The 27,146-nt window shown below is 38.8% G+C and overlaps 1 protein-coding gene across 2 annotated transcripts in view; it reads right to left on the bottom strand.

The window, feature by feature from the left end:
• Positions 1–11,454: 11,454 nt before the first annotated feature.
• LOC126100159 (proton-coupled folate transporter-like) overlaps positions 11,455–27,146 on the bottom strand; it is a 158,711-nt gene continuing 143,019 nt past the window's right edge. For both annotated transcript variants that reach the window (XM_049910702.1, XM_049910701.1), the window contains one exon: positions 11,455–11,626. In XM_049910702.1, the coding sequence (XP_049766659.1) occupies positions 11,566–11,626 (61 nt within the window). In that variant the 3' untranslated portion in view covers positions 11,455–11,565. The remainder of the gene's footprint in view (positions 11,627–27,146) is intronic.

Genomic DNA, 27,146 nt, shown 5'->3' on the forward strand with positions numbered 1-27,146 from the left:
CGCATTTCCTTTGCAATTTAAGTTTTATTCTCTCGTTCATGTTTTGTTGCTGCAGTATTATTCTGCAGTACCGGTATACAGTAATATCCTTTGTTAGAATATCGGTTCTTACCAATCAAAATTACAAAAAAAATAACTGAAAACTAAAATAATGAAAAATTCCCGGAATTCTAAAAAATTCCCGGTTTTTTTTTCTGGTTTTCTCCCGGACCGAAAAATTCCCGGGTATTTCCCGGATCTCCTGTTGTCCCGGATCGTATACACCCTGTTCTTGTATGGCTGTTGACAATGCAATGCTTCTACCTCTTTGGTTAGTGGTCTCCTTTATTCCTAAAGTATTTACATTCTACCAGGACTTTCCTACAATAGTTGTACATTTACTAAAGGTTCATTGTAGGCCATGAGAATTACAATACACATACTTTCTACTGAATGATGATAAGAGTAGGTTAAGGAGAATACTTAATAGTAGCATGAAATTGTGTGTAATACCTATTAATTCATAGCAAAAAGATCTTCTATTTTTTGAACAGTTCATTTCCTACTGCACAATGACATCTCATAAAAGAATATTGACAACAATGCTGCCAATTCCTCTGCCCAGCCATTGGCACAGTTATGGACCAAGTTATATTGCACACACACACTCTATGATATATAACAAATTCTTATCCTGAATCAACTACTGTGTCATCAGTTTGTGTGTTACTTAGCAGCACCTTAACGTTTTTGTTATTGTTACCAATTCTATTTCATTTGTCCCTGGTCATGGCACATGAATGCCTGCCTGTATAAGAACTTCAGTCTCTGTGGAATATACTACATCTATTAATCATAAAACATTAACTTTCACTTCTAAGGCAAACAGCTGGAACTGGAGACAATCAAACCATATTGTTAAAAAAAAATGTTTGTACACTATTCAAAAGAATATTGAGTGACACATTTTTTCCATAAATTAATGCTGTTACATTAGAGCTTTCAAAAATTGAGAAAAACAACTAAATTTGAGTCTTAAATAGATTCATTCAAGAAGTAAGGATAGTGAATAATAAACTTCTACTTATTAAGTGTGTATGTCATGGTAGGAAGGACACAAGGTTAAATATTTATGTGGTTTGGTAGTATACAGGTTTCAAAATTTAATACACTCAGGTGCCATCTCTGGCACCAACAACAGCTCTAACCTGGCTGGTCTTTTAGTAGAATTGGGCTTCAATAACAGCTTTGTGCTTTGAGTTAGGATACAGGCTTCTTTACAGCAAGACAGTCTTGCTGTAAAGAAGCCTGTATCCTAACTCAAAGCACACATCAGTTGCTGTATGATCCTGCAACGCTTAGCAAAGCAAAAATCAGTTCCTTATTTTCATGGCAGTTGTGGGATACTGACCAATGCGAGCAGCAATGATGCAGAAAAACAAAGCAGTCTCAACAGACCACAATCCTGCTGCTGTCAAATTCTGACACAGGCTGTAAAGGTTTCTCCTTTTTACACAAGACACAGCACAATCTTGTCACAGACAATCAAAATCCAAATGAAATTTCTGAATGAGAAACCTGCTGCATAGACTTTCTTTCAATACAACATGTAGATGGCATCACTCCTATTTACTGTGTATTGATGCACTGAAAAGCTAATGATAGCATATCCAAGAATGTAGCAAACTTCATGTCAATTTGACGCTTGTTTAATGGCATATTTTAATAGCTATCTGTGTAGATATCAAATAATAGCAGTAATTAAAATGTCTAAAAACTTGTGTGCAAGATGTAAGTAGTGGATTTAGTGAGTTTATTGATCAGACCTATGAATGACATTAATAACTTATTTCATACATGAGGACTCATTCTCATCCTTGATAAGGGTTGAGAATAACTATATTTGCAGGTAGGTGGAGAAAAGGACTGAAGATGGGATTGGTTACAGTGCAGACAGGTACAAAAGGGATACAGTGAAGAATGCATGTTTTACCAAAGCAGAATCTCTACTGGGATATGCCATAATTTTCTTGGGAAGATTCAGCACTAGCAAAAGCTGTTTCACAGTATAAAAGAGAATTAAAGGTCATAGGAACTGCAGCTCCCAGAAAATCAGGTAAGACTTTATTTTAAAAAAATTCAAGTCCTTCTGTTGCACTGTTCATCTATTTGCCCAGTAACGATTTCCATTAGGAAAATCTTAGATGATAATAGCCAATTTGTGTTTAAAAAACAGCCAGGTGCATTAGGACTCACACTAAGGGTTCACTACAAACACTGACAGTTCTGTACAAACTTAATTATGCATGTAGACAGTTCATGCCCTCCAGGATCACGGATCCTGATGATTTTTGTCAGTTATTGACATTAATACTGGCAAGATGTCGGTCCCAGAGATTCCAAGACCCTCGAGAAAGTTTTAATTTCAAGTTTTAAGTCAGATAACAAATGACAAAAGCTTTTTTCAGGTGGTATAAGTACGAATTAGCAATTTCCTGATTTTTCTCCTTTACTTGTATTGTGAAATTTTTCTTCTTGCCAGATTTCGTGATTCTATGTCAGGGGAAGTACACTATAGGTTTTAATGAGTGAATTTTCAGGTATAAAATACAGTATGTGTCATAAATGGCCATATCTTTCATTTGTATTGACTCAAAAGGTTAATATTTTTACACCACACGAAAGGACTGTGGACCTCAGTATGTTTTATTTATTCCAGAAGTGTTATTACGGGGTAGTTGAGTATTTAGCATGTTACAAAGCTAAATGTTTACATTGCCTGTCTATACTGATAATAAATCTGGAACACTGCAGAGTCCATCTGTTTGAACACACTTCTCCAAAACTACTAGACAAATTTTCATGGAATTTTTGCAGGTAGCTTTATCATTGCTTGGGGCACTGTATAGATTTTAGTCAATCAAAAAGAGATCATGGAAAAAAAGATATCACAATTTAAATTTTACTAAATACATCTTGTCTGTCTGTCCGCCTGAACACACTACTCTCCAAAATTGCTAGACGAATTTTATAGGGTTTTCACTGGCCTCTTCAGTATAGCTTGTAACATCATAAAGGATTTATTTTATAAAAAAAGTGGAGAAAAGAAAGATATCATGATTAAAAGTTTTATTCATACTAATATCATACATTGAGGTGACAAAAGTCATGGGATAGTGGTATGCACATAAAGAGATGGTGATAGTATCATGTACACAAGGTATAAAATTGCAGTGCAGTGGCAGACCTATCATTTGTACTCAGGTAGTTCATGTGAAAGGGTTTCCAAAGTGATTATGGCTGCACAATCGGGATTAACAGACTTTGAATGCAGAATGATAGTTGGAGCTAGATGCACAGCACATTCCATTTCAGAAATCTTTAGATAATTCAGTTTCCAAGATCTGCAGTGTCAAGAGTGTGCTGAGAATACGAAATTTCAGGCATTACCTCTCACCACGGATAATGCAGTGGCTGATGGCCTACATTTAATGACCGAGAGTGGTGATGTTTGTGTAGAGTTGTCAGTGCTAACAGACAAGCAACACTGTGTGAAATAACAGCAGAAACCCATGTGCTTTGTATGACAAACATATCCATTACAACAGTGTAGTGAAATATGGTATTAATGGTCTAGGACAGTAGATGCTTTTACTAACAGCATGACATCACCTGCAGCGCCTCTTCTGGGCTAGTGACCATATCAGTTGGACCCCAGGCAAACGGAAAACTGTGGCCTGGTCAGATGAGGCCCGATTTCAGTTGGTAAGAGCTGGTGGTAGGGTTCAATTGTAGTGCAGACACTGTGAAGCCATGGACTCAAGTTGCCAACAAAGCACTGTACAAGCTGGTGGTGGCCCAGTGATAGTGTGGGCTGTGTTTACATGGAATGGACTGGGTTCTCTGGCCAAACTGATCTGAAAATTGGCTGAAAATGGCTACCTTTGGGTACTTGGAGGCCATTTGCAGCCATTTGTGGACTTCATGTTCCCAAACAATGCTGGAATTTTTATGGATGACAATGTGCCATGACTCTGGTTTTCAACTGTTCACAAAATTCTGGACAGTTCGAGCAAATAATTGGCCACTCACATTGCCCAACATGAATCCCATGGAACATTTATGGGACAGTCAAGACATCAGTTCATGCATAAAATCCTGCACCAGCAACACTTTCACAATTATGGATGGCTGTAGAAGCAGCATGGCTCAATATTTCTCCAAGGAACTTCCAATAACTTGTTGAGTCAATTCCACGGTGAGTTTCTGCATTATGCTGGGTATAAGGAGATCTGACATGGTATTAGGAAGTATCCCACAACTTTTGTCACTTATGTGTAAATGTGAAAGTAACTCTGTCTGCCGGCTAGTATGGCCGAGTGGTTCTAGGCACTTTAGGCTGGAACTGCGTGACTGCTACGGTCGCAGGTTCGAATCCTGCCTCGGGGATGGATGTGTGTGATGTCTTTAGGTTAGTTAGGTTTAAGTAGTTCTAAGTTCTAGCGGGACTGATGACCTCAGATGTTAAGTCCCATAGTGCTCAGAGCCATTTGAACAATTTTTTTAACTCTGTCTGTTAGGTTTTCATGACTAACCTGCTGGACTGATTTTGATGAAATTTGGTATGGGAATAGCTTGAACGCTTAGGAAGAACACAGACTAATTTAGAAAATGTGTAGCACCGGTAGAAGATACTTACTGATTTGAAGAATACTACATGAATTGTGGATAAATATTTACTCCTTGAAGAAGCTATTTACTCTATGGAATTGAACGTATAGTAGCTTAATTACTATTGCTCATCATAACAAAGCTACTGATATACAAGTGCAGCCTTGGGTAAAAGCTACACTGTGCAGCACATGTAAAGGACCACTTTTTCAAAAACCTGTAACTGACTCCCATTGTGATGTGTAAGTTTGAAATTTGGCTCAGAGGTGCCTACAACCTTCCTCTGTAATGATGAAAAACCATGGCACTGTGTGATATCACCCTTGGGCTCAATGATACACACAAGAAAATGCCAGAACTCAGCAGTTCATGTGATGTGTGAGGTGACTTAATGTTGTCACATTGGCACCACATTTCGTCAAAATTCTGCCCAATGGACCTGTCACATTATGGGAAGGTTGTCACATCTCATCTTACCCACCTTTCAACCCTTCTTTTGATGCCCCTTCAATGGAGGTCAGAATGGCAATACCCAGTGTTGAAATCATGGTTTTCACATGGGTGGCTGAGAAGAAGATTTCAGACACACTGCCACTAAGAGTCAACATGAAAAGGTCTCAGGGTGTGGCATAGAGGGTGTCATTGATACCACCCTTTTCCTTGGGGCATTGATTTTGGCACATTTTGTAATTATTGTAATAACATAAAGTCAGTAGAAAATTTGTACAAATTTTGTCAAGTGTGACATAGTTGAAGATGTTACATTATGTGTAAATAGAGTGAACTGAACAGCTGTATGACTATTGTTGACTGCTATCATGAAAATTATATACACACACTTGTCAACCTGTTTAGTTTTATTTTGGAATGACTGTAATGTTTGAGTAAGCACACGCTAAGGAATTATTTGAATGGGATGGAAATCAGCTGATGTGATGTACTTGCACAGACAAATTAATGATTACAGTTTCAGAAAAAATGGGTCATTTACTCAAGAGAAAGAGCTTCACAAATTGAGTTAGTCAATAATGCAGTGGTCTAGCTCTGACCCTTATGCAAGTAGTTATACAGCTTAGCATTGGTTGATAAGAGTTGTTGGATGTCCTTCTGAGGGATGTCACGCCAAATTCTGCCCAATTAGCATGTTAGATTGTCAAAATACTGAGCTGGTTGGAACGCCCTGCGCAAAATACTCCAAAAAAACTCATTTGGGGAGAGATCTGGCGACCCTGATGATCAAGGTAGGGTTTGGCAAGCACAAAGACAAGCAGCAGAAACTCTTGCTGTGTGCAGAAGGGCATTGTTTTGCTTAAATGTAAGCTTGTCATGACGGGCAACAAAATGAGATGTAGAGTATCATCACCATAATGCTGTGCTGTAAGGGTGCCACAGATGAGAACCAAATGGGTCTTGTTATGAAATGAAATGGCATCCCAGACCATAATCAATCCTGGTTGTCAGGCTGTATGGTAGGTGACAGTCAGGTTGGTATGCCACCACTGCCCATGGAATCTCTGGACAAGACTTCACTGGTCACCTGGACTCAGTTTGAAGCAGGACTTATCACAAAAGACAATTCTACTCCAGCCAAGACGTGTCTGGAGAGGACCAGTGGGATACCGACTTGAGTGTCACCTGCCACACGGCTCAATTATCAGTGGTAGTTTGGTATGCCATTTCATTCCAAACGGGTGGATCAACATGTTATTGACCTGCACAATTTGTGAAGCTCTTTCTTGCGAATAAATCATCCAATTTTCCCGAAATTGTTATCCCTTGTTTGTCTGAACATGTACATCACATCTACTGATTTCCATCCCATTCATATAATTGCTCCATGGTGGGTCATTGTTTTGTCTTCTTTTTTGTCTTAGATTGTATGATTACTTCTGAATGCTCAATCTTTGTATTTTATGACATAAAAATCTGACCTGCCCAATATCATGACATATTTGCTGTACAATTTTTGTTAAAAACTGGCCAGGTGGAAGTAAGACTCACACACTGAGAGTTTCGTGCAAACTTCTTTATGTATGTAGACAGTCCATCATTGCAGGAATCAAGAATCTTGACAATTTTAGCTTATTATCAACACTGGTACTGACAAGATTTCAGTCCCAGGAATTCCAAGACTTTTGAGAATTTCTTAATTTTGTGTTTGAAGCTGAATAACAAATGATAAAAGAAATATTTTTTCATGTGATATAATTAAAAGCTAACAATTTTCTGATTTTTTTCCCCTTTACTTGTACTGTGAAATCTTTCTTTTAGTCTGATTTCATGAATCTGTAACAAGGGGAAGTACTCCTAAGTTTCGAGTGAGTGAGTTTGTGACTATTAAAATATGTGACATAAATGATCATATATTTTTATTGTATTGACTTGAAGCTAATACCAAGGTATTTATTTTATTTTATTTTTGTGTGATATAATTACAAATTAACAATTTTCAATTTTTTTTCATTTGGTTGTAGTGTGATATCTTGCTTCTTGTCAAATTTCATGATTCTAGATCAACAGGAAGTACTCTACACATTTGGATGAGTGAGTTTGCGAGTCTCAGAATGAGTGACATAAATGGCCCTGTCTTTTGACTGCACTGACTTAGAGGCTTCACTTTTTTACATTATCAAGCGATCATAGACCTTAATACATGACACAAATTTCAGCTTGATACCTCTAACCGTTCCTGAGAAAAAGGGCTTGGAAAAGTCGGACAGACAGACAGATGGACAACAAACTGAGCTTATACACATAAAAAAGGTTTGCATCACCTCAGTTCTGAGAGTTGTGGAACCTGTCCCAAAAATAGGAATAGAGATCAACATAAACATCATTTCCACCCTTTTTATTGCTCACAAAAACCACACCGAGCATGTTGTACTACCATACAGTGAGACCTTCAGAGGTGGCAGTCCAGTTTGCTGTACACACCGATACCTCATAACACCCAGTAGCAAATCCTCTTGCATTGATGCATGCCTTGTATTGATGCATGCCGGTATTTGTCATGTCATAATATCCAGAAGTTCATCAAGGCACTGTTGGTTCACATTGACCCATTCCCCAACAGCGATTTGGTGTAGATACCTCAGAGTAGTTGGTGTGTCACGTTGTCCATAAACAGCCCTTTTCAATCTATTCTAGGCATGTTCAATAGGGTTCATGTCGGGAGAACATGCTGGCCACTCTAACTGAGGTGTTGTTATACCAAAGGAAGTCATTTACAACATGTGCATGATGGAGGCGCAAATTGTTGTCCACGAAGAGGAATGCCTCACCAATATGTGCTGATATGGTTGCACTATTGGTTGGAGGATGGCATTCACATATTGTACAGCCATTACGGCACCTTCCATGACCACCAGCAGTGCATACGTCGGCCCCACATAATGCCACCCAAAACCGCAGGGAACCTCCACCTTGCTGCACTCATTGGACGGTGTGTCTAAGGTGTTCAGCCTGACTCGGTTGCCTCCAAACATGTCTCCGATGATTGTCTGGTTGATGGCATAAGCGACACTCACTGGTGAAGAGAATGTGATGTCAGTCCTGAATGGTCCATTTGGCATGTTGTTGGACCCATCTGTACCACACTGCATGGTGTCGTGGTTGCAAAGATGGATCTCGCAATAGACGTCAGGAGTGAAGTTGCGCATCATGCAGCCTATTGCACACAGTGTGAGTCATAACAGGATGTCCTGTTGCTGCACAAAAAGCATTATTCAACATGGTGACATTGCTGTCAGGGTTTCTCCAAGCCAGGTAGCGGTCATCAACTGGAACTGATCCGCTGTCGGACCCCCTCCGTGTAATAGGCGATGCTCATGCATGGTTGTCTACATCTTTGGGCAGGTTTAGTGACATCTCTGAACAATCAAAGGGACTGTGTCTGTGATACAATATCCACAATCAACGTCTATCTTCAGGAGTTCTGGGAACCAGGATGATGCAAAAAAAATTTTGATGTGTGTATAAGGGTTCCATTTTTAGCAATTGAGATATGGAACCCTGAAAAGGACTAATGAAGAATACAATAAATGGAAAACACAAAAGTGACAACCACATGCTCTGTTGAAAAAACTTACAAATCTAGAGCTCCATGCACACAACACAAAAGGAGGGACCTACATGCTGACTATACCAAGAACAACCCTCAGGCAGAATGGCATATTCCATGCAGGAAGAAATTATGTAATAAATTGCCTGAGCATATAAAAACAATAAAACAGACTGCAAAATTAAAGACATCTCTATGCACCTGCCTCTTCAGTAAACATTTTTATAGTATGAGTATCTGTTGGTGTAAAGAAGTAAGATATCATCAAACTCTTTTCATCACGATGTCGCATAAATTATAAAAACCTTTCAGTTTTTAAAACTGTACCTTTTGTACCAGAAACTATCCAAATATTGAGAGCTTCTCAGCTAGCAATGAAAAGGTGAATCGTGGAAATCATTAACAGAGACTGGAAAACAAACAAACTGATCAGGTGTAATCAAGATTGTAATACAAACAAAATAGAGTCGTGAAGGGAATATTGTAGCCAAATGGATAGATGGGCTAAGGAAGCATAGCGGCTTAGCACATGAAACATGGTGGAAATAAGGAGACTTATAAATAAAGACTGGTATGATGATGAATGTATACAGGCAGTGGAATAGAAAAAGGAAGCAAGACTCAAGTGCTTATGGCAAAACACAAAATGAAATGAGGCACTATATAAAGAAAAGATAAGAGAGGTTGAACTGGTATTTAGAAGAAAAAAGAGAAGTCATAAGGAGAAAGATAGAGGTGGAAGAGTACTATCAAAGGCATGACCACAAAATAATTTATAAGAAAATTTTAAAAAAAGGCATTCTAGACTGAAAAACAACAGCATGTAAAGACAAAGAGAGAATTTTGATAACAGAGAAACAAGATGTTCTAAATAATAGGATAGAAATCTTTAAGCAAATTCTGGAGGGCAGTCTTCCAGTGGTGAGCAGCTGCACTCTACTACACTGCAGTTCCAGAAACAGAATAACCCATAATAGAGGAAGTACAGAAGGTAGCGATCTGTCTAAAAAATTACAAAGCACCAGGTACTGATATAAATATGTGCAGTTATAGAATACCTGCAGAACAGGAAAAATATAGGGGAATTTGTCTCCATAAGTGAAGCCACAAACTTATCAAGCTGTTATACAATCAGGAAAGAATCCCAGAAGAGTGGACCTTAAGGGTAATCCAACCAATCGACAATAAAGGGGACAATTATTTGAATTACTAAGAAATTACCCTGCTGAATGTAACCTATAAGATTCTATATAGAACTGTCTATAATAGGCTCCCCACATGCAGAAGAGATACTGGGAGAATATCATTGTGGATTTTGGCCTAATCGATTAACAACAGATCAGATATTTATGCTGAGGCAAATATATGGAAATGTGTATGAGTATGATATTGAGCTTCATAAACTCAATGTAAACTGCAAGCAGGCTTTCAATGGTCCTCATAGAGCAGAAATGCTAAATGACTTGTTACTGCTTGGTACACTGTCTAAGTATGTGTCACTTATCCAAAAAATATTGGCGTGTGAATGGATGGAGAACTAAGTAAATGTTTTAGCATTAGCACAGGAGCCAAAGGGATGCATTCTCTGCAATGCTTTTTAATGTGACTCTTGAAGTAGCTCTTCAAAAGTTTCAAATATCTGCTTACAAGGGCATAAAGTCAACCCAGATAAGTGCATCTACTGATGATGTAGCAATTGCTCATAGAAGAAGAGTTTCACAAAAGTTAGCTGAAAGAAACCACACTATCTTAGAGGCCGCGATGTTGATGAAATGTAGGCTACATACGTAAATGTTACCAAGAAGGAAGATAATAACCTGCTGAGTGCCCATGGGCTGAGTTGGGCAAATGGCTTGCACACACAGAAAAACAAGGATATGATGGAGTAGAGCCACTTGGCAAGTAGCTTATACTGCTCATGTCTGCCTGCATGTGAGTTGATGGGGGGCTTGGGGCTGCCTGTGCACCCCTAAGCAACATTGGAACAGCTTGTGTTGGGTGATAGTGGATGATGAAGAGCTTATAAATTGTACAATAAACAGAAAATGATGAAGCTGAAGAAAGTAATCAAGAAATTCACTAATAATGTAGTATATGGAGGAGGCTCTGCTGATGTTTACTAGAGGTATCACATGGAAAATTTGATTCTTACCAGTGAATGGCTTCCAAGTCTACATTTATAGTAACCTAATACAGTTACTGGTTTTTTGTGAACAGAGGATATCAATAAGATAGGTCTTTCAATAATTTCTGATGGTTTTTTTCTGTAGATTTTTTTCGAAGTGCACTTTGTGTAAAATGGTAGGTTTCCTAATTACATGTTAGTTGTGAAAACAATACAGGAAGCAACTCCTTAAGCTAATAGAGCTCAAGTGGGGCATGCACTGGAGTCTTATTTTTGTACTTCAGTAATAGTTTACTATTAGCACTGCATTACTAACAGGAATTTTCAATATTAGAATTAAAAATATTGTGCAATTTACAGAAAGTGTTACTTTAAGGGATATTCTTAATCTAGTTATGAATATACCAAACTCCAAATTTCCTACTTCCTTCCTCCTAGGAAACATAACTAAAGATGTATTGTTGAATAAAGATTTGTATTAAATGATTTACAACAGTAATAAAGTGTTTTACAACATAATATGTCTGCAATAATACCACCCATATTGTTTGAGAAGATGTAAATAACAAAGTAACTGTAGTAATTCAGTATGTTTGTTTGAAGTAATCCCAAACAAATGTTTAAAAAATATTATTTTGTTTTTATTAGAAGATAAGTAGCATAAAGGCTACATAACATGCAAAGCATGTAATACACAAAAAGTTCATTCAGAAAACTCATTTTGTACCAATCATCGGGTTGGAATGGGTCCATAATCACTGCTGGGATGATTCTCGAAATGCAGAACTACCCTGGAAAAGGAGATAATCATTTTTTCAGTAAATGTATGAAACCTTTTATAAGATCCGTTTATGATAAATTTTGTTCTCACTTTGTCTGTGTAAAAGTTATGCCCAGAAAATTGAAAGCAGAAAAATCTATAAGAATATGTACAAGGAAAATGGAATATTATTAATTCAAATTTCAATTATATAATGCAGTAAGCCTAGGACATAGGCATGGTACGATGGGTAAAAGAGATTTCATCTGTTACTGACACAGAAACTTCTTGTCAATGTGAACTACTTGCTGTAATTGAGAAATACCAATTAGTGTCTAAAAACAATCAGTCTCATAACTGAAACTTTGTGGCAGATGGAGACTGTATGCAAGACCAGTACTCGAATCCTACGGGCTTCAAGCCCCAGTCTGGCACACAATTTTAATCTGCCAGGAAGTTTCATATCAGCACACACTCTTCTGCTGAGTGACAATTCATTCTGGTATCATCTAATTTTCGTAATAATTGTGGTTGTTAATGGGGTCCTGTCATTATCCAATATGCTTCCTATATTTACAGACTTACAGAATGAAACATGAATGAGGTCAAATATTTCATGTACAGAACCACACATTGAGCAATAAACACAGTACTCTTCCTCTGTTTCTATATTACAATGGGGAATTAAAAGTTAGAGCACATAATATTGAGAAATGTGAAAGGAGCTTTGAACATTATTGTTCACCTGCAGCAGCCAGGATGAAAGAGCTATAAATCTGCACCACAGGTCAACATTTTACTAACTATACTGTCTATTAGGGCACTTATCATAGGGAAAGGAATCTGGGAAGCAACTGCTTTAACGTGCTTGCATTTCATTTTATTTATTTTTGTGTCAGCTCATTTTAAATAACAGGTAAAAAGAATCGGAATATCAAATACAATTAGCAGTCAATGCCTAAGTTAAATAATAAGAATTTGAAAACCAAATACAAGTTATAAATAAAAGAAACTCTTTAAATGTGTTGAAACATAATAAAGTGCAGTTATTCCACCTGCAGTAGTTCTACTCCTGTTAAATAACTACCGGTAACTTTTCCCCTCTTAACTTAAAGCTGTGTCCTATTTATACATGTAATGTATACAGCTTGTGTTCCCAAAACTGCTGAAATACTGTTTGTACAATATTTTGCAGAATTTCATTATGTATGTCACAGTTTTCAGTTCCTGACATATTTGGTTTTGCCTAAAAGCTTGTTAATTGGGTAAAATTGAAATTGTTACAACATTAAGTAATCAGCAAATTAATGTGAGCTAATCAGTAGCTATGAGAGGATTGATACTGCACATTAGAAAGCCATGATTTTGGTTTTTCCAGTAACTAGTTTCATTTTTCAAAAAATTACTAACTTAAATAATATTTGTAATTAAAGTTTTGCCACACTGCAAGTTCCTGTTCACATGAACCCTAAAACTAGTTTGATTCCATGATTTGACTTTATATTTTTGCTGCCCTAATTTTTTAATTCAAAAGTTTATCTGGTTACCTAATTAAGTCACTAATTAAGAATTTAAATAAACTGGAAAAAATTATAAACAAGGAAATTTTACATGTAAGTTGATAGAAGACTGTGTAGGTAAATGCCTTAAACTTTAGTACTTTTCGTATCTTCTAGTACATGGTTAATTAAAATGATTAGGGGAATCAGTAGGATGATTGTTGTTGTTGTGGTCTTCAGTCCTGAGACTGCTTTGATGCAGCTCTCCATGCTACTCTATCCTGTGCAAGCTCCTTCGTCTCCCAGTACCTACTGCAACCTACATCCTTCTGAATCTGCTTGGTGTATTCATCTCTTGGTCTCCCTCTACGATTTTTAGCCTCCACGCTGCCCTCCAATACTAAATTGGTGATCCCTTGATGCCTCAAAACATGTCCTACCAACCGATCCCTTCTTCTAGTTAAGTTGTGCCACAAACTTCTCTTCTCCCCAATCCTATTCAATACCTCCTCATTAGTTACGTGATCTACCCACCTTATCTTCAGCATTCTTCTGTAGCACCACATTTCGAAAGCTTCTATTCTCTTCTTGTCTAAACTATTTATCATCCATGTTTCACTTCCATACATGGCTACACTGTTTCAGAAATGACTTCCTGACACTTAAATCTATTCTTGATGTTAACAAATTTCTCTTCTTCAGAAAGGCTTTCCTTGCCATTGCCAGTCTACATTTTATATCCTCTCTACTTCGACCATCATCAGTTATTTTGCTCCCCAAATAGCAAAACTCCTTTACTACTTTAAGTGTCTCATTTCCTAATCGAATTCCCTCAGCATCACCCGACTTAATTCAACTGCATTCCATTATCCTCGTTTAGCTTTTGTTGATGTTGATCTTATATCCTCCCTTCAAGACACTATCCATTCTGTTCAACTGCTCTTCCAAGTCCCTTGCTGTCTCTGACAGAATTACAATGTCATCAGTGAACCTCAAAGTTTTTATTTCTTCTCCATGGATTTTAATTCCTACTCCGATTTTTTCTTTTGTTTCCTTCACTGCTTGCTCAATATACAGATTGAATAACATCGGGGAGAGGCTACAGCCTGTCTCACTCCCTTCCCAACCACTGCTTCTCTCTCATGTAGCTTGACTCTTATAATTGCCATCTGGTTTCTGTACAAATTGTAAATAGCCTTTCGCTCCCTGTATTTTACCCCTGCCACCTTCAGAATTTGAAAGAGAGTATTCCAGTCAGCATTGTCAAAAGCTTTCTCTAAGTCTACAAATGCTAGAAACGTAGGTTTGCCTTTCCTTAATCTAGCTTCTAAGATAAGTCGTAGGGTCAGTACTGACTCACGTGTTCCAATATTTTTACGGAATCCAAACTGATCTTCCCCGAGGTCGGCTTCTACTAGTTTTTCCATTTGTCTGCAAAGAATACGCGTTAGTATATTGCAGCCTTGGCTTATTAAACTGATAGTTCGGTAATTTTCACATCTGTCAACACCTGCTTTCTTTGGGATTGGAATTATTACATTCTTCTTGAAGTCTGAGGGTATTTCACCTGTCTCATACATCTTGCTCACCAGATGGTTGAGTTTTGTTAGGACTGGCTCTCCCAAGGCTGTCAGTAGTTCTAAGGGAATGTTGTCTACTCCCGGGGTATTGTTTCGACTCAGGTCTTTCAGTGCTCTGTCAAACTCTTCACGCAGAATTGTATCTCCCATTTCATCTTCATCTACATCCTCTTCCATTTCCATAATATTGTCCTCAAGTACATCGCCCTTGTATAGACCCTCTATATACTCCTTCCACCTTTCTGCTTTCGCTTCTTTGCTTAGAAATGGGTTTCCATCTGAGCTCTTGATACTCATACAAGTGGTTGTCTTTTCTCCAAAGGTCTTTTTAATTTTCCTGTAGGCAGTATCTTTCTTACCCCCAGTGAGATAAGCCTCTACATCCTTACATTTGTCCCCTAGCCATCCCTGCTTAGCCATTTTGCACTTCCTGTTGATCTCATTTTTGAGACGTTTGTATTCCTTTTTTCCTACTTCATTTACTGCATTTTTATATTTTCTCCTTTCATCAATTAAATTCAATATTTCTTCTGTTACCCAAGGATTTCTACTAGCTCTCGTCTTTTTACCTACTTGATCCTCTGCTGCCTTCACTACTTCATCCCTCAAAGCTACCCATTCTTCTTCTACTGTATTTCTTTCCCCAATTCCTGTCAATTGTTCCCTTATGCTCTCCCTGAAACTCTGTACAACCTCTGATTCTTTCAGTTTATCTAGGTCCCATCTCCTTAAATTCCCACCTTTTTGCAGTTTCTTCAGTTTTAATCTACAGTTCATAACTAATAGATTGTGGTCAGAGTCCACATCTGCCCCTGGAAATGTCTTACAATTTAAAACCTGGTTCCTAAATCTCTGTCTTACCATTATATAATCTATCCGAAACCTGTTAGTATCTCCAGGCTTCTTCCATGTATACAGCCTTCTTTTACGATTCTTGAACCAAGTGTTAGCTATGAATAAGTTGTGCTCTGTGCAAAATTCTACCAGGCAGCTTCCTCTTTCATTTCTTACCTCCAATCCATAGTCACTTACTACGTTTCCCTCTCTCCCTTTGCCTACTACCGAATTCCAGTCACCTCTGACTATTAAATTTTCGTCTCCCTTCACTATCTTTTTTTTCATCATACATTTCTTCAATTTCTTCGTCATCGTCAGAGCTAGTTGGCATATAAAGTTGTACTTCTGTAATAGGCGTTGGCCTCATGTCTATCTTGGCCACAATAATGCGTACACTATGCTGTTTGTAGTAGCTTACCTGCACTCCTATTTTTGTATTCATTATTAAATCAACTCCTGCATTATCCCTATTTGATTTTGTATTTATAACCTTGTATTCACCTGACCAAAAGTCTTGTTCCTCCTGCCACCAAACTTCACTAATTCCCAATATATCTAACTTTAACCTATCCATTTCCATTTTTAAATTTTCTAACCTAACTGCCCGTTTAAGGGATCTGTCATTCCACACTCCGACCCGTAGAATGCCAGTTTTCTTTCTCCTGATAACGACATCCTCTTGAGTAGTCTCCGCCCGGAGATCCGAATGGGGGACTATTTTACCTCCAGAATAGTTTACCTCCAGAATAGTTTACCTCCAGAATAGTTTACCTCCAGAATAGTTTACCTCCAGAATAGTTTACCTCCAGAATAGTTTACCTCCAGAATAGTTTACCTCCAGAATAGTTTACCTCCAGAATAGTTTACCTCCAGAATATTTTACCCAAGAGGACGCCATCATCATTTAACCATACAGTAAAGCTGCATGCCTTTGGGAAAAATTATGGCTATAGTTTCCCCTTGCTTTCAACCGTTTGCAGTACCAGCACAGCAAGGCCGTTTTGGTTAGTGTTTAAAGGCCAGATCAGTCAATCATCCGGACTGTTGCCCCTGCAACTACTGAAAAGGCTGCTGCCCCTCTTCAGGAACCACACGTTTGTCTGGCCTCTCAACAGATACCCCTCCGTTGTGGTTGCACCTACGGTATGGCTATATGTATCACTGAGGCATGCAAGCCTCCCCACCAACGGCAAGGTCCATGGTTCATGGGGGGTAGTAGACATCCACTTGTTACAGTGCACAGTTCATAAAACTATAGTCAAATATGTGTAGTTCTTAGAGTGAATCATGAACACTTTGAATGTAGGCGCGACTGTTACACACACTTTGACAAAGAGATATTAATTCAGTGCCAGCTTTGCTACATATTGTTATCGAGAGGAGTGACACAAAGATGTTACTGGCAGCAGGCTTTAATATGGAGATGCTGACTGGAGGATAGCTGAGTGTGCATTGACTTTAAGGAAATAAGTTTACAAAGGTGTAACATAAACTGTGTCTATGTGCTTTTAATACATTGAATGCTGTTCATAGGCTGACTGCATCAAGGGTTTGCACAACTATTTATAGACATGTGTAGGAATAATAGTTAAACTCGGCTATTACGTTTATTTTTTAATGAGAACAAGGTCAAATTTTGAAGCAGTAGGATGATATTGCTTCAAAATTTGACCTTGTTCTCATTACAAAATAAATGTAATAGCAGAGTTTAACTACTATTCCTACACATGTCTATAAATAGTTGTGCAAACCCTTGATGCAGTCAGCCTGAGAACAGTATTCAATGTAATAAAAGCACATAGACACAGATTAGTTACACCTTTGTAAACTTATTTCATTCAAGTCAATGCACACTCAGCTATCCTCCAGTCAGCCTCCCCATATTAAAGCCTGCCACCAGTAACATCTTTGTGTCACTCCTCTCCATAACAATATGTAGCAAAGCTAACACTGAATTAATATCTCTTTGTCAAAGTGTGTGTAACAGTCAAGCCTACATTTAATGTGTTCATGATTCACTCTAAGAACTACACATAAGTGACTATAGTTTTACGAAGTGTGTACTGTAAAAAGTGGATGTTTACAAAATAAGTTGCCACTGACAGTTATCACTAAGTGTACATGCTAACCTGGTTTATATGAAATACTAATACTTTTAAACTGGTCATCACCCAAATGTGGTTTAACAGAAATAATTGGGCCAGTAAGTCAAATTTAAATCTATGGTGCGGCTGCTGTTACTGAACTGTGAGATCACAATCTAGTTTTTCAGGTAGGAGACTTCAATTCTATGAGTGTCACCAAGAAACATTAATCTGCACTATGTTAGTACACTTACAGTGTCTCATAAGTATTCTTCAAAATAATGACCATGGTGTATGTGATAAATTTCATGCGTATGTCCCTTCCCGTAATGTCATTGGTATTTTGTTTTCTCCACTGAAGGTGGGTCTCAGAAGTATTTTCTTTATAAATTATTAATTCAGATGGACCCATAAAAAGAAATCAAGTGAATGAAGATCTGGCAGTCTAGTCGACCAATCTACCTGGCCAATTCATTGTACAAGAAAGTAATTGCCAAGGTGGCGTCGCAGTGTGTTGCAGTAATACACTGATCAGTGAGAACATTATGACCACCTACCTAACAGCTGGTATGTGCACCTTTGGCACAGTTAACAGTGGTGACACATCATAGCATGGAAGCAGTGAGGCCTTGGAGGGAGTTGGCAACACATCTGCACACACAAGTCACCTAATTCCCATAAATTATGGGGAGAAGCATTGATGAGCTCTGACACCACATTCACTCACATCCCAAATGTGTTTGATTGGGTTCAGATCTGGTGAGTTGGGGGGGGGGGGGGGGGGCAGCACATGAATTGGATCCCACCACTGTGTTTCTCGAACCATTCCATCACACTCCTTGTCTTGTGACACAGGGCAGTATCTTGTTAAAAAATGCCACTGCTGTCGGAAAACATGATCATCAAGAAGGGGTGTACATGGTCTGCAACCATTGCATGATACTTCTTGACAATCACGGTGCCTTGCACAAGCCCCACTGGACCCATGGAGGCCCTTGTGTATGTTCCCTAGACATAATGGAAGTGCCATCAGCTTGTCTTCATCCTGCAGTACAGGTGACAAGGTGCTGTTCCCTTGAAGATGACAGATTTGCGCCCTCCCATTGGCATGATGAAGAAGGTATCGGAATTCATAGACCATGCAATGTTCTGTCACTGTGCTGATGTTCAATACTGATGGTCATGTGCCCATTTCAGTCATAGTTGCCAATGCCATGCTGTTAACAATGGCATATGGATGGGTTGCCAGCTGCGGAGGCCAATCATTAGGAGTGTTGGGCGCACTGCATGTTCAGACACACTTGTATTCTGCTCAGCAGTAAAATCTGATTTAGTTCTGCCACAGTTCCTATTTTACCAGTCCGACCAGCCTGTCATCCGTAATGATGGGTGACTGGCTAACTTTATGATGTCTGGACATGGTTTTACCTAGGGTTTGCCAAAGTTGAAGACACACACCGCAGCACTTCTTGAACACCCAACAAGTTCTGCAGTTTCCGAAATGCTGGTGCTCAGTGTCTGGCACAATATGCCCTCAGTCAAACTCAGATAGATCATCTGCCTTCCCCATTCTACAAACAGACTGCACACTCACTAATACTATATGCTATGTGTGTATGTCTGACTAGCAATGATTGCTAATCAGATGACACTGCTATCGTCTTGATGGGTTTATAATGATGGTAGGTCAGTGGTCATAATGTTCTGGCTGGTCAGTGTATGCTAGAACTCCATCTTGTGTGTGCATTCTCTGACAAAAAAAAGTCCTGGTTGTTACAGTTCTTAAGTTCAAGTGATTGATAATGTGACAATAAACTTGACCTTATTCATAGCTGTAAATTTGAAAATATGGCTAGCAACAGAGTAGCTTGTGGCACATTATAAAGAGAAAGTTCTCAGGGGGGGGGGGGGGGGGGTTATGGGCGCTCAACGCTCAACATCGAGGTCATCAGCGCAGAAAGTTCTCTTCTTTCTCTTCTGCTCAAGCTGTATGTTGCTGTATTTGTTAGTGATCTAAAGAGCTAAAGACACATAGTATAAATATAGAGTAGATGTTTGAGGGCACTAATTGCATAATTTATTTATACCACATTTTGTCTGTATGCTAAAAACATGTGTCTAGTGGAGCAATCTTATGATTTATTTCGGTTTCTGATCCTAGAGGAGTATCACATGGATCAATCAATGCACAGCCACTGAGGATGAATTGAGCAGCCCCACAGACCTCTAACAGATGCCTGTGTGTACTTAAATGGAATTCATATCTGTTGCATCCAAAAGATTCAGAGAAATGACTCTTCTTGTGGTCTTTGACTTGACTGGTTATCATGATCTAGCCGGTATTATGACAAACTGGCAAATTTTTACTGTATGAACTGCTATTGGTACTTGTACTTGTCTTATTAGAAATAAATCCTTTTATTGTTAAACACAGGGTGTATACACGGACAAGAAAAGAAAAATTCCTGGATTTTTCCCTGTTAAAATTACATTTTCACCCCAGGTGAAAATACACTTTCTTCGTGTTAAGTGACAGTATACTTTTCCTTGGAACTGTAAAACTTATCAATCCTTATAACAGTTATGGTTTTATACATCAGCATAGGACTTCCCTGCCCTTTGGTTTTAAAGCAAACTCAGTTAAAAATTTTTTTTGGAAAGATCTTTGATGTGCAGCAACATGTACGCTGCATACAGCCAGTCAGAGATCATGTCACGTGCTCTCGCCAGCCGATTGCAGTGGATATTCAGAGCATAGGGCACATGATGTAGTCAGCCAATAGCAATATCACTGTTAAGTAGTGCGTACACGCAAATAGGAAAAGTTAATGGTTTAAATTAATATACATAGTGTTGCTACAAGTAAAGCAAAGCTTTCACATATAATATTGGTCTCAAAGATTAATAAGGGGCAAGAGAAGCTAAGCTTTCACATACAATGTTGATCTTTTTTTGCATGAGTCACACTTTAAGGTACATCACACAAATGTGCTATAAAATTTTTAATAAAGACATAAATGTCTGATCTTCTGGGTTCGAAATTTTTCTAAATGGCCATCCTCAAAGAGTTGATTTTTAAATGAGAGTCAAAAGCTCTGTGATTTAAGAAATTCATCGCACATTCTCACACACAGTTCGTCTTGCATAAAAGGATATTTACTTTGAAAGTAATGCTTTTCAAACAACCATTTGCAATATTTTCCTGCAACCTGTTAGAAATGGGTTCATTTCAGTAGTTGCCAGAGAGTGCCAGATAATGGGCATCACCGCACTTGTGCAGCTATGATGATGCAGGAAGCCCATATGTTCGTAAGTGTAAAACATTAAAAGATCTTACATTATGCCATAAAAGAAGCAAGACATCAGAGGATACCCCAAGAACATGGGAATTTTGTGAACCATAATAAAATGCATACTTCGGCTTGAAGTGCACATTCATATGTCCATATTTGGTTGTAAATTTTCTTGGAGTACCAGTACTGTATTATCTCATGTTTGGTTCTTTATTATGGCATAATGCCATATGTGCTAGAAGATGAAAACATGCACTTTTGAAATACAGCGAACAGTTGAAACTAGCCAATAGTGTGAAATTAAGCACTTCGTTTCAAATAAATTGATTGCCTCAGTGGAAATGATTAATAAACACGAAATTTCTTTAGCAAACTGACAAAAATAACTTCATTGTTTTGCAAGATGATTAACACTTGACTGTCAGGAAGGTGGAAATAAAATAAAATCTAAAACTAATAATGTATTTTAGTCTTTTGTGCTCATGTCAATGTATTTTAATTCAGTTGATAGCTCCTGGGCACAGAAATCCATTTTGTTTTCATTTGACATGAGAGCAATAAACGAAGAGGAAACAGCAAACTCATTAAATGTAAATGCGGGTCATGTCGAGATTATCCATCTCCCCACGATAACTCAGACTGTTTTGTGCATCTATAAACGTAGCAGGTTTCTCCAGTATGGAAACCACTAGCCTTGCCTGAGCCAGGCAGTTCTGGCATGTAGAGGTCCTCACCTACCATCAGCAGTCAGCAGCCATAGCAATAGCAAGTAATATCAATGTGGCAACTATCACCAGACCATAATGGAGAGGTTTTCCATTATAGTGGGCTCTGATGGATTCAGAGACATACAAGCTGAGCTTCAGTTCATCAACAGCCTTCTTGCCAACATTCAGTGAATGTCCAGATTGTCCCTTTATCTTCAGAACCAGCTCTTGAAGGGTATCAGCTGCTACCAAGACACTACTTGCACAAAGTGGGTCAGTACTAGCCAATTCTGTGGGCTGAAAATTGCAGGCCTGTTTATTCTGGACTAATGTTGATTTCTTTCCCTGCCATCCATTCACATAAAAAAAGGGATATTTAGTACAGGCACTTTGCTGGCAATGAAGCATACATGACACTTGATTTACAAATGGTTTGTGTTGTTACATATCACTCCACAGTAGCGAAATGTATCCCTAAAACTTCTTACCAATGAATGATGTGAGTAAAAAACATAAAGTAAGTTACTGTAGAGGAGGACACAGATATAGCGTGAATCTATTACTTTGTTTGCATTTGGAGAATAATGCTGAGGTATGATGTCTGTCTTCAAAATGAGACAGCAGTCACAGTAACTTTGTGAAAGGAAGTACCTGCTAGGATGTGAATATAGAACTTTCTAGTATTGCTGACCTACTATGAAAAAGCTACAAGATCTCAAATAATATATGTTTGACAATAGTTGTGGTGTTGATTCAGACAAATGAAATGTTTGTGAAATGTCATTTGTTCTATGTAAAGACTTTACATTCAATGAGGTATATGGTTATTGTCAATACTGCATAGGTTTCAGTAATGTGAAATGAGTGAGCATGTCATCCAAAAGTAATTATAATGTGGTGTTAAGTTTTTCTAACAGCAATTATGAAGCTGTCAGTGAAGAAGTTGATCATAGATTTTCAAGAGGGTAGGGTCTGAAAATTATTTAATTGGATATGATTCTTCAGTTTCTCCAGGCGTATTTTACGACAAAATAAATCTTGGGTGAACAGCCTGGTATGAGTGTGCACAAGACACAATATTTAGGCAATCGACCATGTTGCCTTCATCAGGTCATCAGTGCATCTGACGATGGCAACATGGTCGATTGCCGAAATATTGTGTCCTATGCACACATACCAGGCTGTTCACCTAAGATTTATTTCATAATTTAATTGGACAGATAAAAAATCTACTCACCAAGTGGTGGCAAAACACACACATAAAAGACGGCTGTAATTGGTAAGCTTTTGGAGCCAATGGCTCCTTCTTCAGGCGGAAGGGTTGAAGGGGAAGGAAGAGGGCTCAAGGAAAACGACTGGAGAGGTCTATGAAAAGGGATAGATTTCAGGAAAGTTACCCGGAACTATGGGTCAGGGGAGACTTAGCATGTGGGATGAGAAGGGAAGACTGAAGTTCTGGGTGATTTCCTAAAATGTACCCCTTTTTGTAGACCTTTCCAGTCATTTTCCTTCACCCCTCTTCCTTCCCCTTCAACCCTTCTGCCTGAAGAAGGGGCCACTCTGCCTGAAGAAGGGGCCACTGGCTCCAAAAGCTTGCCAATTCCAACCGTTTCTTTATGTGTGTGTTCTGCCACCGATTAGTGAGTAGATTTTTTATCTATCTAATAAAATAAGATTCACAAATTTGCTGCACAAGAATTTGCAGAGGTACATAAACAAATTTCATACTCTACAGTACGACTTAATACTTTAGAACAAAGTAAAGATGGAGATGAAAGAGCACTCTGAAGTTCTGCTTTCACAATAAAGAAATGTGTAAGTGATTTAACTGAGAGAGGGAGAGTGATAGAGAGAGAGAATTCTGGTCCAACCTGCTGGAGATGGTGGTCTTGTGTGCGTGAGTTGTGCTTGCTTGTGCGATTGAATGTGTGTGTATTTCTCTTTCTTTCTTTTTATGAAGGCTATGGCCAAACGTTAACGTGAAAGTGCCTTTTAATTGTGCCTGTCTGCAACTTAATGTGCCCTCTTTGTGGTTCTTAGCAACCTATCCTTTCCTTACATTGTAGATACTCCAACCTGGAGTTTCCACTGTTTGATTTAAACAAACCAGGACTTAATTCAAAAGCAATTAAAAGCCTAGTGTTGAGTTTTCCTAACAGCAATTATGAAGCAGTCAGTAAACAAGTCTATCACACCATTCAAGAGGGTTCAGTCCAAAAATATGAACAATGTAATAAAGCATCTCTATGGATTAACACATCCAGTGAAATGAAACCCCACGTGTTTCACAGCTTTTGTTCATATGTACAGAATGGACGAAAGGTGCTGATACACAGGTGTTACCATGTATCACACAGCCTATAATCTTGTTTCAGGAGAATCTCCACTCCTCCTTTTTATATTCAATCAAAAATTCATTCATCAAGTCGGCATTTAACTACTAAATGAAACTGAAAAATCTGCCTATTATTCCTAATTAAAAGAGAGTCCCAGGAGCAGTACAATAGCTTCTTAATTGTCCTTCTGAGAAAAAAAGAACTGTCTGTCACAATTTATAATTTACAAATTAACTCCGCCTCATCTGTGGTTCCACCAAAAGGAACAATTCTGTGGATTTCAATCCCACTAACTCCCTGGAGTCAGAATTAAACACGGAAATAACTAACATCTGAAGAGTTGTTTCCCAATGCAGAAGCCTACTTCTCAGAATTATGTTGCTGTCACAGTTGGCACATCGAAGAGAGCTTAATCAAGGGGCTGAAAGCAGTTGGCACATGAATTGGACATCTCTTGTCAATGGGAATTACCCGCAAAGGTCCCCAAGTTTCCTTAAATGTCTGTTCTCCAGGAAGTGATGTGGCACCGCCTTGTAACTAGTGACCGGATCTAGATGTAGCCTTGCAATGCATCCAGTGAGCTACTGCTGCTGCCTGGCAAGAAACTTGTTGGTCCATAGCTCTCATGCGCATCCTGGTGATCTGGGAACATACTCAAAAATCCAGCATGGCTGCTATGAACTGCACGAGCATTGCTTTCTGTAACTCACATGTTGTAGCCAATGATGCATGTTGCAAAAATCACATTTATTTTGATAGACTGAGAAAATATATGTTCTCATCATCTGTATAGATGCATGATTGTTCCACTTTCTAACAAGTTCATTTCTATAAGTCTGGGATCAAGTAATTTAGATTTTACTTTCATTATGCACAAATCCCTAATCCAATCATTTAGCAAAGTATGTTTGAGCAGTTTAGTAAAAACTGTTCAAAGTGATATGAAATGTGTCATGAGCTTGTTCATCTGCATAATACTTTGCAATACTATAGACACCCAGGATAATATCATCAAAACATTCTTGTAGTTGGTGGACAGGATAATCCGGACCGAAAACCAGGTTTTTATAATTTTTTTAACAAGTAACACCAGTGTTACAAAAGAAACAATCATCTGGACGGTGACATAGAACACATTTTCTTCATATCATCTGTGGCATCTGGCATCTGTGGCTTACATAGATCAGCCAGTTTATTTCCCAAGAATGCGAAGCATATTTTCTTTACCAAATCTTGATGCTTCTCAGTTATTTGCTCAAATAACTGTGAACATTTCACACGGCTTCCATGTTAGGGGAAGTGTGATGGCCTCTTACTGAATCTGACTAGTGGATTAACATTGAGGCACGAAGTGCTGGCCAGCCTGGATGTGGGTTTTAGGTGGTTTCGTACATTTGTCTAGCCGAGTATTGGGCTGATTCCTGGGTACTGCCTCATTTACATGATTTGCAAAAACTTCAAAACCATTCACACACTTTCACATGTGATAACAGTAGATGTACACAGACAAGGATACACAAATTCCAACTAAGGTGAATTGGGGTGGTGGCGACAAGAATGACATCTGGCCTTCCTCTACCACTAATGTCACCAAATCCAGATTAACATGCTGACTCTGTGGAGAGTGAACATATGGGCTAGGGCCAGGAGAAAATAGAAAAATCATTATGTTTCTTAATTACAAACTCATCACAAATGTAGCAAAAACTGTGAGGGCAATTCTTACTGCTGTAATCAGTCACTGTGCTAAACACATGCACTAAAAGGTAGTAAAGTGAGGCTATATTGTTACAAAGCAAATAGCAACAACTAAAGAATAAGACCCAAAGAGCTTGTCATAATAGTTAAAACATACACTAATGAGCTAAAACATTATGGTAGGTTTCCGGAGGCATGTGGCACAATACGTCTACTAACAGGTCATGATTTCTCCTACATTACAGGCCAGTGGCTCATCGGTGCAGAGCTGGTGCCCAAGAAAATCCCAGATGTGTTCCACTGGGCTCAATTCATGTGAATTTTGTGGTCAAGACATCAATGTGAGTTCATTATAATGCTCCTCAAACCACTGTTTATACTTAAAAATAAAGGGTTATATCTGTTTTATAAAAATCTAAAAATCTGGGCCCCAGTAACAGATGATGTTGATGTATCAACATGGGAACATGTAGAGATCATCTGCTGCAGATCCCCCTGTCCAACAAAGTGGACAAGACAGTGTGCTCCAAAGCACTTGTGCTGCACCAGCATTAAACTCTACTGCAGGCTGTTGCCTAACCTGCTTTGTGGAGCAGGCAAATCTCCAAGCCCCATGTTCTATGATGAGGTGTGGAATCCTACATCTTGTTATGTATTCATGGTTTCACCATCCTTCAAGCATTTTCCATAGATGGTCACAACAATTGCACATGAATAGCCAACCAGCTTCACCACTTCTGAGATGTCTGATCCAAGGTGCTGGGTCATAACAATCCATCCTTTCTCAATTTGAGGAAACTTTAAGTGGCAGATAGATACATTGTGAAAAGATTGGTAGTTACTTTTTAGGTATCTTAATTACTGCAGAAACTTCAAGAAGAAAAGGGAAATACACTCCTGGAAATTGAAATAAGAACACCGTGAATTCATTGTCCCAGGAAGGGGAAACTTTATTGGCACATTCCTGGGGTCAGATACATCACATGATCACACTGACAGAACCACAGGCACATAGACACAGGCAACAGAGCATGCACAATGTCGGCACTAGTGCAGTGTATATCCACCTTTCGCAGCAATGCAGGCTGCTATTCTCCCATGGAGACGATCGTAGAGATGCTGGATGTAGTCCTGTGGAACGGCTTGCCATGCCATTTCCACCTGGCGCCTCAGTTGGACCAGCGTTCGTGCTGGACGTGCAGACTGCGTGAGACGACGCTTCATCCAGTCCCAAACATGCTCAATGGGGGACAGATCCGGAGATCTTGCTGGCCAGGGTAGTTGACTTACACCTTCTAGAGCACGTTGGGTGGCACGGGATACATGCAGACGTGCATTGTCCTGTTGGAACAGCAAGTTCCCTTGCCGGTCTAGGAATGGTAGAACGATGGGTTCTATGACGGTTTGGATGTACCGTGCACTATTCAGTGTCCCCTCGACGATCACCAGTGGTGTACGGCCAATGTAGGAGATCGCTCCCCACACCATGATGCCGGGTGTTGGCCCTGTGTCCCTCG

This window comes from Schistocerca cancellata, chromosome 9 (assembly GCF_023864275.1).
Source record: "Schistocerca cancellata isolate TAMUIC-IGC-003103 chromosome 9, iqSchCanc2.1, whole genome shotgun sequence".
NCBI classification, from domain to species: domain Eukaryota; kingdom Metazoa; phylum Arthropoda; class Insecta; order Orthoptera; family Acrididae; genus Schistocerca; species Schistocerca cancellata.